At 43.8% G+C, this 17,551-nt stretch overlaps 1 protein-coding gene across 1 annotated transcript in view; it reads right to left on the bottom strand.

The window, feature by feature from the left end:
* Positions 1-17,551, bottom strand: part of Dnah14 (dynein axonemal heavy chain 14) — a 215,863-nt gene that overhangs the window by 151,901 nt on the left and 46,411 nt on the right. Inside the window, exons 21-28 of the mRNA NM_001447370.1 lie at positions 15,263-15,508; positions 13,523-13,644; positions 10,472-10,643; positions 8,621-8,725; positions 8,407-8,525; positions 7,723-7,797; positions 6,055-6,142; positions 1,391-1,644 (exon numbers count right to left, since the gene is read on the bottom strand). Coding sequence (NP_001434299.1) covers positions 1,391-1,644; positions 6,055-6,142; positions 7,723-7,797; positions 8,407-8,525; positions 8,621-8,725; positions 10,472-10,643; positions 13,523-13,644; positions 15,263-15,508 — 1,181 coding nt within the window. The remainder of the gene's footprint in view (positions 1-1,390; positions 1,645-6,054; positions 6,143-7,722; positions 7,798-8,406; positions 8,526-8,620; positions 8,726-10,471; positions 10,644-13,522; positions 13,645-15,262; positions 15,509-17,551) is intronic.

Genomic DNA, 17,551 nt, shown 5'->3' with positions numbered 1-17,551 from the left:
ACAGGTTCAAACCAGACCAAACCCCAGCACCGAGAAGGGGAGGTGGACACAAAGTCCCAGCCCTAACCAAGAAACTGATTGTGACTGATACCTCTTAGAAAGGGAAAAGCCAGCTTTCTCCAATGGAATCACACTGGGTATTTATCAACCACACCCCAGGGCGCCCATGTGCACAGGAGGAGGGGTCAACACGAAGTGAAATCTGTACTTTTCTGTGCTTTTTGTTTTGCTTATTATTGTCTTATTGTTTTTGTTTTGCCGTTTGCTTTTTTTGTGAGGGAAAGAACATAAAGTTAGGTGGGTAGGGAAGTTGGGGAGGATCTGGGGGAAGGGAAAGAATATAATTAAAATAGATATTGTATGAAAATAGTAAAGCAAACAAATCAAAGTATTAAATTAAAGGGAATGTAACATTTACTCTGGACTGTATTTGATATTAGAAACCATAAGGTACAAACTTATAATAATCTAATAATCCGTGCACATCTTTAACAGTTTGGAGCTGTTTTGCTTTTGAACCCCAGACGGAAGGCCAAACATCCCAGAATTCCTAGCATCCTTGCACAGCCTCTCGGCCCTACCTTTGAGTGGTTTCTTCCCTCCCTACACTTGCAGTTGATAGTGTGATGTAATTGTCTGCTTATACATGTTTATTTGCACCTCTAATTCCCTTCTGGAATAGCTGAAAAGATTATGAAGAAATTAAAAAACCCGAGTCAGTTGTCAAAATAAAATTTAAGATAAAAGCAACGTAAAACTATGTGTACATTTCCATCTTGCAACCTCTTACATGAGAGGACACAACCATGGGCAGACACAGGAAACCTTCATTTCGTGCATGAGACCTGTGCTCGGTCTCACCCAGCAGAGATAGCAGCTTTCTGTATGTAATCCTTCCTCATCACTCCGTTCTGAGTTGGCAAGTTGTCTAGAAATGTTCTTCTGTGAGTTTCTTCTACCTTGTCTGTTCCACATTGGTAGCTCATTGGTAGAAAAAGAGGCACCCGGGAGACCTCTCATTACTACTGCTGAAACCTGTTTCCATGGTCAGTGACAGCAGACAGGACACACATAGCGTCATAAGTGCAGAAAGACAGGGCACAGAGAAGCAGAACTGAGGAGAGGAAGGGCCAAGGAAGCAGGCAGATGACCACATGTTTAGAGGAACAATGAATTCTTGAAGTGCAAACCAGATTGCAAGATGATGTTTGAAGCAGAGAACGTAATGGTCTCTATATAAGAATGTGTAAAGTAGGGGTTGGGGATTTGGCTCAGTGGTAGAGCGCTTGCCTAGCAAGCGTAAGGCCCTGGGTTCGGTCCCCAGCTCCGAAAAAAAAAGAATAGAAAAAAAAAAAAAGAATGTGTAAGATAGTCATAATTGGCCACTTACCTGCACCACTCAAAGTCCTGCATGTTGAAGATGTTCTTAACTAGCAGATCGGTCAGGATGTCTCTGCAGTGGACGTAGATGATCAGCGTTGCTGCCAGCATGGTTTTTGTGCGCAGGTTGCTGGTATTCTGCGTGACCAGCATCGCAATGTCATCCAGTTGATGCAGCACACGGGCGTGGACTGCCTCTAGTTTTTCTCTTGGATTATAACTCATGAAGCCTTTCAAACAGTCATTATAAAACATAATCTGGCTCTGAAAGAAAGGGGAGGGAGGTGCACGTCAATAGAGGCATATAATTTTATTTTAGTTAGTATTCTTCTCCATGAATTAAGTGTTGTAGGTGTGGAGGGTGACCAGTGTGGGAAACAAGGCACATGTACATTCAAAAGCCGAAGGCTGCGTTTCGATTGATGCTTACTACTTACGTTTTCTAAATCTTAGGTTTTTAAAATCTGTTTTAGTTTTGATGGCTTCATATGCATGCAGAATGAGTTAAAGTCATTTGACTTCCCGGCACCCACTCCTTTCCTATTGAAGCCCCTCCTCTTCCTTGTGTGCCTGTGTGTTCCAGTGGATTCAATCAGGGTCGTGTGCAGGAGAAATGGTGGAGTGCTCACCCCCTCCAAGGGTTGGGGATGATGCAAGAACCAGAGGACGGGGAGGCGTGCTGCGCGTAAAACGTCCTCTGAATATGACATGGCCCTCGCGCCCAGCCATGCTTATCTGTATAAGACCACGCCCCAAGGCCACGCCCCACGCCCCAAGGCCACGCCCCCACGCCCCAAGAATGCTCAGAAACATTCCATCATATGAGGGGAAGGGCAACTGAGGGCTCATCCTTTTTCAAGGGAGTCCTCACAGTTAATCTTACATTCTTAACACATGGTCATTAAATGAAAACCTGAGCACATTCACAATGGTAGGAAAAAAACCATATTAAATCAGTGTTGTCTTCTCGGTGAGACACTAGTGTAATACTCCTAGCACAAAATGGTTAATAAAATTATGTAACTTCTAACATCTGATTCATCTGTCAGATTCATTCTTCCCAGGCAGATGAGAGCTGTGTGGACCAGCTAGGTTAAAATCAGGCTGACTGTAGACATTAAAGGAAGGAAATCATCAGCAAAGCTCCAAGTTTGTAAATCAGCCCCTTGTCTAGATAGCATCTTCTGGAAGAAGGTCATGTTTGGATAAAGGGTCCTCATGGATTTACTTTGAGCTGTGCTGAATTTGAAGCACTTATTTCAAAAGCAGAAATAGAGCTGTACAGTTATGTAAATGGGGATCATTTGCACAGAGGAAATACATAGTGTGGTGATATTTTTTCCAGGGAAAGGTTAAGGAGATAGATGGTAGAAATCTGGGGCATTAATCAACATTCTTCTTCTGCAGGTAGCAGAAGTGAACTTTTAAAAGTACATTTGTTTAATTCTGTGAGCTTATAATACAATCACGTAATTACCCTCCTTATCCCCCTCAAAACCCTCCCAGAGACTTCTCCTTGCTCTGTTTCAAATTCATGGTCTCTTCTATTTTCATTAATTGTTAATACTTAAATACACACACACACACACACACACACACACACACACACACACAACCCAGGGACATCTGTACACATTAGGAATATATATATATATATGTATATATATATATATATATATATATATACACACACACATTAGGAACATATACATACATACACATATTAGTAATATATACAATTAAGAATATATATAAACATTAAGAATATATCTATATATACACACACTAGGAATATACATACACATTAGGAACACACACACACACACACACACACACACACACACAAGTCAGATCTGCTCAATCTCTATACTAGTACTTGTATGTTTTCAGGGCTGACCATTTGATGTTGGACAACCAAATGCTTTTCTCTTCCCTGGGGAACGCTACTTGACAACCAACTCTAATAAGATGTTCTAGGCTCATAATCCAGGGATCAGTGAGTGACTAGAGACTGAGGCTTGGGAAGCTTGTAGGCAAAATGACTACGCGGCGAGGAATTCCACTGTGCGCAGCGTGAGATGACGGTGGTGCATGAGTTACAGCCTCAAGTGAGAAGATCTGTGTTGAGGAAGGGAACTCTGTGAATCGTAGTTTTAAAAAGTTCTAATGATACACTTAGTTTGGAACATGGTCCAGGAATACAGTTGTGTGAGAACTCTAAGTGCTTGTGAGAACACTCCAAGAAAACAGGACAGGAGTCTTGAAACCTGTTTCTTCAAAATCACTGGATTGTCCTTGGAATGTGTTTTCATGCTCCTCCTGGATAGCGGACAGGAGGAACTCTGACTAAAGCTGGCTGTTGTGAGAGACTGTAGCCCACCCCTTCAGTCGGCTCCATTTCCCACGGCCCCACCAACTCTAGGATGATGATACATTTACTGATAGAGGAATTAGCTGTATTTACTATATATTTAACACACATTACTAATTGTTATAGCATGGACAAATCTACACAGAAAAAAATCTCTTTGTGGACAGTACCTGGTGGTGTCTCATTATCCCATCTTTCAAAAATATCTTTTTATTCAGAGACAACTCTATGCGGAGGTCAATTCTATAAATTACATCCTGGGGTGGGAAACAGGCAACGGGTGATGGAGGTCGGGAAGCTCGGGCAGGAGTGCGTTCAGTGAGTAAAACTCTAGAGTGGACTGTGAGAGCAGAAGGCAGCTGCTACTTATGGTTAAGCCCCCTTGGACCACTAAGCTGGCAAAGGGCTACTCTTGCATCACACTGGACTATTTGAATTTGTCAAACCACAGAAGTGTACAGAGCCTCCTGTAATTCTGTCTCCTTCATAGACTCACTCTATACCAGCTTTTAAGACCTGGCATTTACTTAGTTACGTGGAGAGCAAACTTTCTGTCTACCGCCCTAGGTGACCTTAATGAAGACTTGAGAATTGGATGGGTTAGACAACTTAAAACTGGGGACTTCTTTTTAACTAAGAGAGCTGTAAGTCAAACATAGTTTCTACAATATTTAATAACAGTTGCTTATGGCACAGGCTTGCTACCTAGATCTCCCCAGTTAAGCAGCCTCCGGTGTTCACACTGACCCAAATGACTTGACAAGCAATCCAGTTTCAGACTGCATTAGTGACACTGCTCACTGTTGGGATAAAATACCTATCAAGAAGTAACTTCCTAAGGATTTATCTTGGCTCGTGGTTTGCTGTGTCAGGTGTGGGAAGGGTAGCAGCTCTCAGCTTTGGGATCAGGAACATGAAGCTGTTTGCTCTCACACAAAGAACAAAGAACCAGAGCCAGCCAGGGCTACAAAACCTTAAGGTCTGCCTCACCCTGAACCCCTGGAGACCAGCTTCCTCTAGGCAGGTGCCCAGCACTTCTAGCTGGGTCCAAGTGTTCAAACACAGATATGGGGTACATTTCATGTCACAAAGCATGACACAGATCTCTAGGCGCCTGAGAAACTAAGATCACCCACTTTTCTTGTGAGCATTTGAAAGATCAGAGACACACATGGAAAGACCTCCTCAGTTTCGGTGGCTACTCTCTTGCTTCCTGTCCTGCCTCCCCCTCCAGCACCCTCCCCACTCAATGCCGCCCCCCTTGGTACCCCTTTTTTGCCTTATTTCATACATTTTGCTAAGGGAGAGTTCAACAATTTCTCAGACCAACTGACAATTTTGGTTTTCTTTGCGCATATGACATGTGCCTGTGTGAGCACAGGCACACCACATGTGTGCAGGAGCCATTATGAGAGGTTTCTTATGGAACCGCAGTTATAGGAGGTGGTGAGCCATTACGTGGGTGCTTGGGAACTGAACCTGGGTCCTCTGCAAGGCAGGGAGTGCTCTTAGCCACTGAGCCCTCCGCTGCAGCCTTCCTCTCTTTTATCCTCAAGAAAAGCAATCATAGTCACACTAACAGGTTTACAGAATAATGGCTTCCCACTTATCCATTCCTGTCCTAACCCCGGCGCCTGGAAAGATGGGGGATGTGACTAGGAGTCTTGAGATGGAGGGGTTACTCTGGGTTATCTGTCACGTGAATCCTTACAACTGCAGACTTGCTTCTGCCTCTGAGCAGGAGTGAGGACTGGAGAAGGAAGTCGGGAAGATGCACCATGACCAGCCTTAAGGAGGTCCTTAAGGAGGAGCCAGCAGGCTGAGGTAAGCTGGTGACCTGCTCTCTAGGGGCTGCTGCAGGCCTCCACTGGATCCTGCTGACACCTTGATCTCGGCAGGGCGCCCAACACACATGTCTTTAGAATGGCAAATTTAATAGTTTTAAGCCACCAAGTCTGGAGTAACTTTTTAACGGTAACAATAAAAAAAAGTGTTATAATGTAATATAGTTGATACCTTTAAGAAAAATGATTTATAGGTTATCTTAATTTCATATTATAATCTGAAGATTTTTAAACTCTAAAAAAGTGAAGGAATTCTGGAATACCAGCATATTTCTGTAATAATTTTACTGTATTTATGATATCATTTGTGTATCTATAAATATATCCATCTTAATATACTTCAAAATAACCAGGTTATATCAGTACCCATCATAGTAATTCATTTTCCTTATTTTTTTCCTGAGCACTGCAACCACACACTAAATCTTCTCTTTGTGACTCAAGGTGACATGAACTCACCACAGTGAGGACCACTTGCCCTGGATGTGACATGACCCAGTCAGAAAAAGTATGAAATTTCCAGTCTTCAATACCTTGAGTTATAAATCTATAAACCAAAAATACATTTATATTATCCATACAGGCTCAGTGATGATGCCATTTAATGATGAAGCAATAATACCATTCGTATTTTAATCTGAACATGGGTTATGAATAATACATGGTTTTAAGCTGCTCTTTTCCTGTCAGCAAACCTTCCACCTGGCTTAGTAGAAATATAATATAATATAATATAATATAATATAATATAATATATATTACATTAAGAGGAGATGTCTATTAGATTTGAATACAATGTTATCACTAAAAATGCTTAGTCCACATAAGTTTACAGGGGGCATCTTTCTGGCTCATCTGTCACCCCAAGACAGAAGCAGAGGCAAGGGAGAGTCATACCTTCATAATCGTGTCATGAAAATGCTAACAATCAGCTGTGTTCTAGAAAGCTTGGGCTGGGAAGGAAGATGGCATTGGGAGGGAGGGAGGTGGAGGGGAGCTGGAAGGGAGGGAGGTAAGGAGGGAGAGCTGGGAGGGAGGGAGGTAAGGAGGGAGGTGGAGGGAAGCTGGGAGGGAGGGAGGTGGAGGGGAGCTGGGAGGGAGGGAGGTGGAGGGGAGCTGGGAGGGAGGGATGGAGGGAGGGAGGTGGAGGGAAGCTGGGAGGGAGGGAGGTGGAGGGAAGCTGGGAGGGAGGGATGGAGAGAGGGAGGTGGAGGGAAGCTGGGAGGGAGGGATGGAGGGAGGGAGGTGGAGGGAAGCTGGGAGGGAGGGATGGAGGGAGGGAGGTGGAGGGAGGTGGAGGGGAGCTGGGAGGGAGGGAGGTGGAGGGGAGCTGGGAGGGAGGGATGGAGGGAGGGAGGTGGAGGGAAGCTGGGAGGGAGGGAGGGAGGTGGAGGAGAGCTGGGAGGGGCCGGGAGGGAAAGAGCTGATAAAATATATTGTGTCAAAGAAGCTTTTAATAAAAATTAGAAATGTGGCTGAATTTTTCCAGTCGAGTTCCTTCTAAAAGTTTATATTCTGGGCTACTTTCCTCCCTGTAAGTGGATGGCAGTAACAGACTAAGTACAAAAAGGAAAATATTGCATACACTAAGTGAGGACTGTCACTCTGCCCACAGCTGCCTAACATGTACAAGGCCGGTCTGTCTTCAGGATACCTCTCACCTCCAGGTCTAAACTGAGTCAGCAACCTGAGTAAGTGTGGTACAGAAAGACAGAGGAGTGAGCCTGAGGTCTTCCTGAGTTCCGGTATTGGCTGGCATTGTGCCCCTCCCCCACACCTGACCAGAGCAGTGTTTGTGGGTATTTGCACTTCAGAAACAGTGAGATTCTCTATCACTCACGTCATATGTTATGCTCTATTAAAGTCCACTCTGCATGCTTCTCTGAATACTTCATTTGCCCCCCCGTACACACACACACACACACACACACACACATACACATGTATACACACACACACACACACACGCACACACTTGGGATGCATATCCCCCCCTGTGTCTCTCACACACACATGCTCGCACACACACACACATGCACACACTCGGGATATACACCCCCCCTCTCTGTCTCACATACACACATGCTTGCACACACATGTACACTTGGGTGTAAACCCTGGACTTACTTCTTTAGCACATCGAACATGCTTTTTTCTACATTTACCATCCACTGTTCTATAGCGGCTCTTACACGGATTTTCCTGTAATTTGTTAGAAAGTTATAAAAATTACTGTAATATTACAGATAGTAACATTTCATTTATTTGTGAAACTTGTAAATTAAGTTCTCAACACACATATGTACTTATGGGTACATACAGAACGCATCTTCTGGTTTTTACTGATTTTTAACTTGGAAAAACCATAGGAAAATAACCACATAGCTTTAGGGAATTCTGTCAAAAATCAGCATAAAATCTTCTACATAAAGCTGAATGCATGAGAGATGAATTGAATTATAAGGTATTTTTGTTTTTTTTTTCATGATTGTTTTAAATACCTAAATTGGGCTGGGACTTTGTTGGGTAGAAGGCTTGGGCACAGGGTGCTTTTTCTCAACAAAACTTGTATCAGGAGCCAAGTACTGGAGGACCCCTTCTGAGGCCACTAAACAGGATCCCTGTGACAGAAGGCCTGTGCTTGTTGCATTTGCCTAAGAAGCCACCATAGTGAAACCCAGGCCAGAACAATGCCAATATCCCCAAGACAGGGAACGTCCATTCTCTCTGAAAAGTTAGATTCATGTGGGACAAAAGCCAGTGTGAATTAGTGCCCAGGGTAAGCGTTTGGTCGCAGAGCGTTCCTCCTACTTGGGCAGCACCAGGCCTTCCCCTTCAGCAGAGATGAGCATCTTCACAGAGGGAGGGCCGATGCCCTGTTTCCACAGTAGCACGTGTCTTACATTTTCAAAACATTTCACAAGGTGAGGCTGCAAAGCAGAAGGCTCGTGTTGGTTGAACAGAACAGTACGCCCTGACAGAGTATGGGGACAATGCCGCTCGAGAGGACAAGGGCTGTTGTTACCTGTACGGATTCAGGATCTCTGCTGTTAGCTAGAATATCAAGAAGTTCATCGTTGCTGAGGAAGTAAAATCTCGGGAAATTCATTCTTTTAAGTTCAAGGTATTCCTGTCCAAAGCCAAAAGACAGACAGCTGAGAACACATGCCCAACCACCTTAGGACCACATCCTTACCTGACCTACAGTACTAAAGTGCACACGCAATCCGGCCAAAATTACAATCCATGCTCCACAAAAGCCAAAGTACTTCTAGGTAAGGCAAAGGTGAAATAAAGGGAACTGAACACAGAAGTGACCTAACAACAAAGGAATAACCTAGCCAGAGTTCTGCTTAGCTACACGTGTGCCACATGTCCTGTCACACGTGTGCCAGCACCCTGACAGGGCCTCTGGCACCCTGGAGGGGCACAGGCATCACCCACCGGGCCTCCGGCACCCTGACAGGGCACAGACACTGCCTACCAGGACTCCCTCCCATGCTTGCCGCTTTCTTTCCTCTCTGTTCCCTGTCTGAGAAGTCACCCCACGGAGAGCACATCATTCTGGACTATACTCAGCTCTACCCGGTTCCTCGCATCTCTTATCCAGGATGGACCAAGCTTGTCTTTTCAGTCTCATCCTTTGTTAGTGACGGGCAGGGCTGTCATTGTAGGCCGGCCTAAGGTATCCTTTTCTTCATCCTTCCCCATCCTTCCTCAGTCTCTGTTAGGGCAGGTCTCCTCTTTCGGTGAAATTTCTCTCAGTATAAGAGCCCGGGACACCCTCTTCATCTTTTGCTAGCTCCTAGCTCCTAGACAAGGTTTCTACGTATCTCTCAGTCTCCTCTCATGCTGCCATTTGATCCCCACTGAATCTTTTGGGGGCAGTCGGTTTTTATGTTACAGGGCACTTCCAAAGCCTTTGGTGATTTCACTTTTCTTCCATTCCTAAGCGGCCTTGTATTTTCCCCTTTCAGTCCGCATCCTGTCCTTAATATCGAAACCTCTGAAGTTCCAGCTCGGCGCTCCTCTTTACCCACCATGCTTTGGGGCTGTTTGATATACAACCACTTGCTCTTTAGTGGGGACAACTCTCCACCAAGACCCACATACAGAAGCGGCAGTCATCTCTAGAAAAGGCTCTTCTGCGAGCCTGGGGACTTTTATCTTTCTGGGAGACCGGCACTGTGGGACTGTGGTGCTGATGTGGTGAGGAGCGACGAACTGTTTACTATGCGGGATGCATGCATGAGGCAGGCCCACCTGCCCAGAGGATGAGTCACGTCCTGGACAGGATGGGGTGAGCGTCTGTCACTTCCTAGATAGGTCCTAAGTCTAAGACTTGTCAATCATTTCTAGAATTCTCTATTTAATGTCTTTAAATCAGAATTGACCACGAGTGATGGAAAACCCGAGAGGGAAAACCACGGATACGGGATTGTACCCCAGGTCAGATGCCCTCTGACTCACAAATCTCGAGGCATCCACTCCAGCTGCACTTAGCAACTTAACAGGGATGATAGCGTCCTCGCTCTTCGTTAGGTATGAAGTGCTCCCTCTGTGCCAGTTCTAGCACAGCAAACCCACCACCTCATTCAGCGTGACACTTGCTTAAACTCAAAGGACTTATGTGGGTCTACGTGAGGGCTCGGTCCTTTGCTTGAAAGCTATTGGATTAAGCAGACCATTTTTCCCCCATTTGGTAGCACTTCCATCAAACCAAATAAATAAATAAATAAATAAATAAATAAATAAATAAATAAATGGCCGTGACAGTTAGAACAACTGCCGACTGGGACAGCAGCGAGGGACGTCTACCCTCCTGGAAGTTGCTGCTGTTATCAGAGTCCTGCTGTCCTCGAGTGCCATTGTTCACCTCGAGACTTTTCTTGATGCTCTCAAGATGTCCGTTGCAACTTTTCAGACTGTCCAGGATTCCCGTGGTGATGGTTATATGCAGGGCATTTAGTTTGTTCAGTACGCGAGACATTATTTCTCTCCATGTGAGAAGCACCTGGGAGAAAATTTTTGTCTCTGCCGCCAGCTGTCTTTAAAAATAAAATTAATGTGAGTAAAGGTTACGATTAATATCTACAATATTGTTGAGTTTAAAAGACAATTCTTGTATGCTTTACTTGACTTGGCTGGGCATTTATCTCTATTATGTATAGGCAGCATATATTCTAAGAAAACAAGGGTGGATTAAACATATAATTATCATTTATAAAGATCTAACTGAACAGAAAATACATGGATAAAAATTTGGTATAAATTAAATAAAAGCTGTCTGCACCTTAAAGATGTTACAGTCTGGATCGTGAACATCTCCTAAAAGCCTGTGTGTCCCCAGCCCCTGAGACTAGGGAGGAGGTAGAACATTTCGGAGATGGGCCTTACTAGGATGAACTTAGGGCACTGGGGTGTGACCTGGAGGAGATATGGAAACTCTAGCCCTTTCCTCCCACATCTCTGCTCCTAGCCATAGTACCATGAGGAAAAAGGGCTGTCATCTGCTCTTACTGTGATATTCTGGCCCTGCCACGTGTCCAAGGCAACCAGTCAAGCAAACATGAGTTGAAACCATCCAAACTGCAGCCCAAACAAACTTTTCTAGTTTACATATTGATTAAATCGGGTATTAAGTCACAATTGAAAGCTAGCCTATAAAAGGAGCTGCAATGGAAGTCGGGGAAAACTCTGGGGTCACTCTAGCATTTGGGTTTTTAGGGGACACGCTTTGATGTGAAGGCAGGAGACATTCAGCTTAAAAGCAGGATTATCCATATATCCCAGTGCATACAGTAAAATCCAAGCTCTGAAGATGGCTACCCAAGCTTAGATGCTAAGGAAATGAAGGCAAATGCCACCCACCTTATAGAGTTTTTTCTTTATGGAATAACTATTTTACCCATTGGATAAAAGAATCCAAACCCAGACAAAGGCACGAACCACTAATATCTGAGTCTATTCCCATTGCTGTTGGAGTTGGATGAGGGGATATTTTCAAGAGTTGTATTGTATTTACTTTCTGCTCACTTGGACTTCCCATCTTTCCCTGGCTTGGAAATTGAGGTGGAGAAGTCAGAGGAAGTCCAAGTCTTCCTTCCACTCAGCTACTATCACCTGGAGTCCTTTTGTCTCTTGTTGCCCTCTGGAATGGGAGGTGTCTATGGACAAAAGTCAGGGCGTCCCCTCAGCAGGAGCGTACTCTACCTGGCTCTTTCCAGCTGACCTCACACAACCAATTTTCAATCTGCAATTAAAAGTGGCACTCTCTAGGGTTTTTTTGTTTGTTTGTTTGGTTTTGCTAACTGATATATGGGTTAAGGATATTTGCAGATTGCCCCAGTTTGGAAACACCTGTCGCCATTGTCTGACTTGGTATTTTTGTCTTCAGACGTCTCCGGGGAGGAGAACTTCATTTTTTCCTATCCCCCTACTTCAAGGTGATACGTCAAACTCTCCAGACAACCTTCCGCCATTTTCCTGCTCTTCACTTTGGGTGACGGCGTTAAGTGTTCCTGTTACTCAGTGGAAATATCATGGAAGACACTTGAATCCCTATACCTATGTTATGATAAGTACCCTTCCTGTCTCTCTGGAAGGTTCTAAAGCAGCCCACCCAGGATTCGGGACTCTCACTGATTCCCTTTGGAACTCCCCCTCTTTGATGAACCTCTGCTTCTCTTCCAATGGTATTGGATCTCACCCTTCATTTGTTACAGGTTTGTTACTGAGTCCATTTCTTTCTTTCTTTCTACATACTGTAAAGACTCCTCAACATCTCCTAACTAAAGACTCCTTTCCTAAGTTAGCAAATTTGGTAAAAGAATAACTATCTGGTCTCTTTACTAATAAAAAACTTTAGTAAAAAGTAGTTTTATAGTCTGAATTTAAAGGTTAAAGTTGTGGTAACCATAAAGGGTACGTTCTTTAGGTGTGTGGGTTTACCCTGGAGGGGTTTCAGAACAACTGGACTGTACAGTTCAGAAGTGTAACTGTGAGTTAACAGACAAGTACCAAGCATTCACCCAATAAGAACTGTGCATGTGTAACAAAAGTAAGTCTCGGTCCCTATAAAGCAATATATCCACATAAACAGTTCTCACCCGTAACTTCCGGCAGCTCACCTTTGTCCCTAACATAAGGTTCAGAGTAATTAACCTGATGGCCGTGGTTTCCTACAACTCACCAGGCCTTACAACTGCATATGCCGTCCCAACTCATGTCAGAATGGCGTCTAGGATTTACTCTCAGTCTATTACATTCTGCCTGGATAGCTCATTTGTCTCCACTGAGTCCTCTCAAGACTAAGCACCTTAAGAAGTACTGACAAGGAAGTCATTGCCCTGGCAATGGAGGTCTAACAGAGCCATCCTTGTGGGTGTCTATAGTGCTCTGGCCACTTTCCTATTGCTGGGACAAAATGTGTGACTAAAAGCAAGTAAGGAAGAAAGGGTTTCTTTGACCTAGAGTCTGTGTGTGTGTGTGTGTGTGTGTGTGTGTGTGTGTGTGTGTGTGTGTGTGTCTGTATGTGTGTGTGTGTGTGTATGTGTGTGTGTGTGTGTGTGTGTGTGTGTGTGTGTGTGTTGGTGTGCTGTATTGCACCAGGATAGGAAGGCATGGCAGATTGCATCCACAGTCAGGAAGCAGAAAAGAGAATGTTCCACAGGCTATGAAACCCCAAGGCTCACACTCAATGATCCGTTTCCTCCTGTGAGGCTTTATATCTCCCTAGGTTCCCCAGTCTTCCTATGTAACACAAATAGCTTAAGGTCAAATATTCAAAACCATGACCCATAGGGGACATTTCACATTCAAACCACAGCTCACGCTCATTCGTTGAAGATATCATTTCTAGATGATTATAGGAGTTAATTCCCCATGTATTTTTTTTACCCATATGTACATGGTTTATTTTTCTTACTTCTGTATTTCTAAAGACTGAAAGACTGGTTCAAGAGAAAGCCAATTTCTTTGACAGGTCATCCATTCGTCAATGGTCTGAGAGAAGAGGGTCAAGTTTTGATTCCATTCATTCACAAGATGCTACAAAAGAGGGGAAATCCACAATAACAATTAAAACACAAGCAATTACTCCATGACAATCACATAATAGAAATTGAGGTGAGGCAATCAGTAACCATTGACACAAAACTCCTGGTAAGGAATCAATGGAATGAGGACAAAGCTGGCTTTGCAAAGTTTTCAGATGTCCCGTTCATCCAGTTTTCCCCTAGGTCACACGACAGACAAGTCTTTAGGCAAGACTTGCACACATACCTTAAATTAATGTATGTAACATGCACTGATTATAAAATTAACATGGACGATCCATTGAACAATTTCTGTCATGGGACGATGAGCGGGTGTTTGGTGACGTGCTATTCCAATCTCTACATTGAGTCTGTCTGTACGTGTGTATGGATGAAGATAATCTCTCTCTGAGTCTGCCTACCTCTGCTTCAGAAGACTGGGATCGAAGGAGTGTACCACCATCCTGCCTAGTAGGCTTTATTTGGAAAATTCCAGAGTCTAGATCTTTTTTCTAACTATTACATTTTTAAAAATAGTCAGAAAGCAGCTAAAAGCGACAATAAACACATTGCTTATCTACAAACCTGTGGGTTAGCCCCTCCCTACTGATCCCTCAGAAAGACCCACTTTTAACTCACTCATCTTGCCTTTTGGAATTCCCCGGCCTCCTTTATTGTTCTGTACTTGCTTCCATATTGCATGAAGGTATAACTGATAAAATATAAATGCCATCGATTGACTGATTGGCTGGCTGTTTTTAAAGACAGGGTCTTACTGTGCAGCCCTTGGTAGGCAGGGCTGGCTTCGAACTCACAGAGATCCAACTGCTTCTATTTCCCCAAGTGCCAGAATTAAAGGCCTAATTTACAACTTCCAATTAACTTTATTTTAATAAAGGCATTTTAGTGCACCATGCATTCTCACAAGGCTCTATCTAACTGCAACCAGGTCAAATGAGTAACTGCGTTCTTGCTGCTAATTTCTAAATTAAAAAAAAATTAAACTATATTTCTGTATCTCACTTTAGGTGAATCTTGTTTTTCTTCCGTTGACTATGGTTTGTATTTTGTGTTGTTTGACAATATAACCCATTCCCTTCTTGTAGTACATTGTTTTCTCTTTGAGGCCAACATAAATGACACTTTTCCTTAAATGCTTACCTATGTACAAATAATTTGAATTCCATTTGTTGAACACATACCTTTCGATGACTCTCTCTAATCTATTCCTAGAGCGGTACATATCTGTATTCCAACTATATTAATTTTGTCATTGAATAGTGTATCAGTGCACACCTGACTAAGTTCATTAAGTTTAAAAATGAATTTTATGTAAGTTATTAGGTACAGGGCTCCTGGTTATGGGTTACAAGATATCTTGTGGGAGCATTTTTTAATCTCATCTAAATTTATCTTGCTCATCCAAATTAAAGTTTGATATTTCCTCATAAATAATAAGTACTTCTATAAAATGATTTTTAGTGCTCACACTATTAAATATTCTATCTTCTCTGTAAACATATGAAAGAGTCATATAATTGAGGGTCAGATCTGAGTTTGCAGAAAGCCAAGCTGAACTGACGGGCTGAAGGAAAGGAAAACATTCCCGGTGCACTGCCCACAGCGGTTACCTTAATTGGCCTGAGATACGAAGATCCTTTGATGGTTGAAAGGATGGCCTGGGAGTCCTCCAGCTGAGCTATCAGGTCGTCAGTGGATGAGATGATGAGAATGGAGCGGCCGTCGGTGATGTGTGGGACCAGGTGCAAGGGAGACGTGTTCCAGAGCTCGATGACCTTGAACAGCATCCTCTCCAGAGAGGCTTCGTTAGTTGCTGATACTGATATTTCAATGATTTTCTTTTCATACGGAAACATCTGAAATGAAGAAATGACTTCCTATCCAAAGGAGCGACTAAATCCCTGGGCATCTAAAAGTGGAACACTTAAACACGTTTGTTGAAAGGCGCGAGGAACTGAAGATTTGGTGCTGGCGAGGTTAACGCCAGGGTCCAGGTGGTGACAGAGTTCTGTTGAGCCACTCCAGCCACTTCAGGTGCTTTGTGCTCAACCAGAGTGTTCTCTTCCTCTTGTCCTAGGCAGGGTGAAGAGTTCGTGTGTGCCTCGTGTATGTGCAGAAAGTGCCGTTTCCTTTGATTTCTGTTCCTCTGCACTAATCCCCGGTCTTTGCTACTTTGAAGAGAGCCTTTTCTTTCTACAATGTATCTTATAGCATTAGAGTATTGACCCAAGAGAGCAACCTGAAGGGCTCAGAGTCCCACAGCTTCTTTTGCCTGCCCTAGGATTAAGGGTGGTTCGTTTTTGCTGTGTTTTTCAATGCATTAGTGACATAGACAGGCCTTCCATGCATAGTGACTTCAAGTTCCCTGAAGCTCTTGACAGAACATCTTTAGATTCACTCACTGGACTAGCAGGGACTCAGACGACTTCTCAGTCTCTGCCTTTGAATGAACTGTCTGGGATTACGGTTTTTATGTCTTAGAGAAAGCTGACTCTACCCCTACTCCTATACATAATCTCTACAGGGCTGAGAATGAGGTTTAATCTCTGTGTTTTGCTAATGTGTCCTGGTGGGGACCACGAACCAGAAAATGTCTAACGTTCACCATCTAAGTTACCAAAGATGGCACTAAGGGCAGGGGCTGACTTGGTGTGTGTATGGATTGGTTCAGCAACAGCACCGAGAAAGAGGCTTGCTTTCAACATCTATTATTCAGATAAATAGATGAAAAAGCCACGGAGCTATCTAAAAGCTTTATGCTAAAAACAGACTTTCTTGCCCAATATACTCAAGATGGTTGAAAATAAAATCCAGACATAGACATGTGTAAGACAAGACTTGAGCCACGTGAATCTAGTCCTTCAAGTCTTTATGATTGAAGCTTAATGGACAAAGAGGTGGGTCTTCAGGGCTACTGTGGCGGTTTGGGGAAGGATGTAAATGCCTTTAATGACTTATCTCTCTCGCTATCGTAGAGCACAAAGCCTCAAGTGCGAATGACCAGCGATGGCAGGAGGGTCCTTTTTCTCTCCTAAGTTACTCTATGGTATGCTTTGCACAGGATAGGTTCCCAAGAGCCTGAACTCCTTCGACAGAACCTTACCCTATAAATGTTCAACATTAGTAATAACCTTACAGACGGAAGGATGGCAGTCATTAGGGCAAAGACATTCCACAAAATCTTTCGGCATGACTCTCGTCTCCTGGTCAAGCCTAAGAAATGTAGGTTTTTGTAAACTTATATAGGTTGACCATTCCTCCCTTACTAGAACCTCTCAGAAGTTCACTGGGGTCTACCACAAGGTTGTCTTCTCCTTGGCTCTGCCACTGCAACTTGGGGAGAAATGGGATGCTCTGGCCCTGGGATATTGTCCCCTGCATCATGTGTAAACTCTACTCACTTCTCTTCATGTTCACTTGGACCCTCTAAATTCTGTACCAGACTTTCTTTTTAATTTTTTTTTTTTTCTGAGCTGGGGACCAAACCCAGGGCCTTGCGCTTGCTAGGCAAGTGCTCTACCACTGAGCTAAATCCCCAACCCCCAGACTTTCTTTTTAAACCACCCATCATATTACTAAGTCAAGGATGGCTCTGAGGAAATATATTGGGGTACCACAGGACACGGTTTCATGCAGGCCACCAGCTGACTGCCTGCAATGCTTTAACCTGACTCATGCTTGAACAGTTAAAATTATCCAAGACACCGCAATTCAAACACTGGAGGTGTCCTAGGTTCTCAGCATGCTAGTTCGCGTGAGCTCAGCTCTTATCACCGACCCTTGTCTTGCTGAAGTGCTCTGTGGTACAGAGATCGCTTAGGAGGTGCTGGAGTAAGCCAGAAAATGATGAGAGATTAAATCGTATGCAGACTGGGTGACCGGGAGAATGCAAACGTCAT

The sequence above is a fragment of the Rattus norvegicus genome, chromosome 13 (assembly GCF_021556685.1).
Source record: "Rattus norvegicus strain SHRSP/BbbUtx chromosome 13, alternate assembly SHRSP_T2T, whole genome shotgun sequence".
Lineage (NCBI taxonomy): Eukaryota > Metazoa > Chordata > Mammalia > Rodentia > Muridae > Rattus > Rattus norvegicus.
The sequence above is the reverse complement of the archived record's forward strand: the minus strand, read 5'-3'. Positions and strand labels throughout refer to the sequence as shown.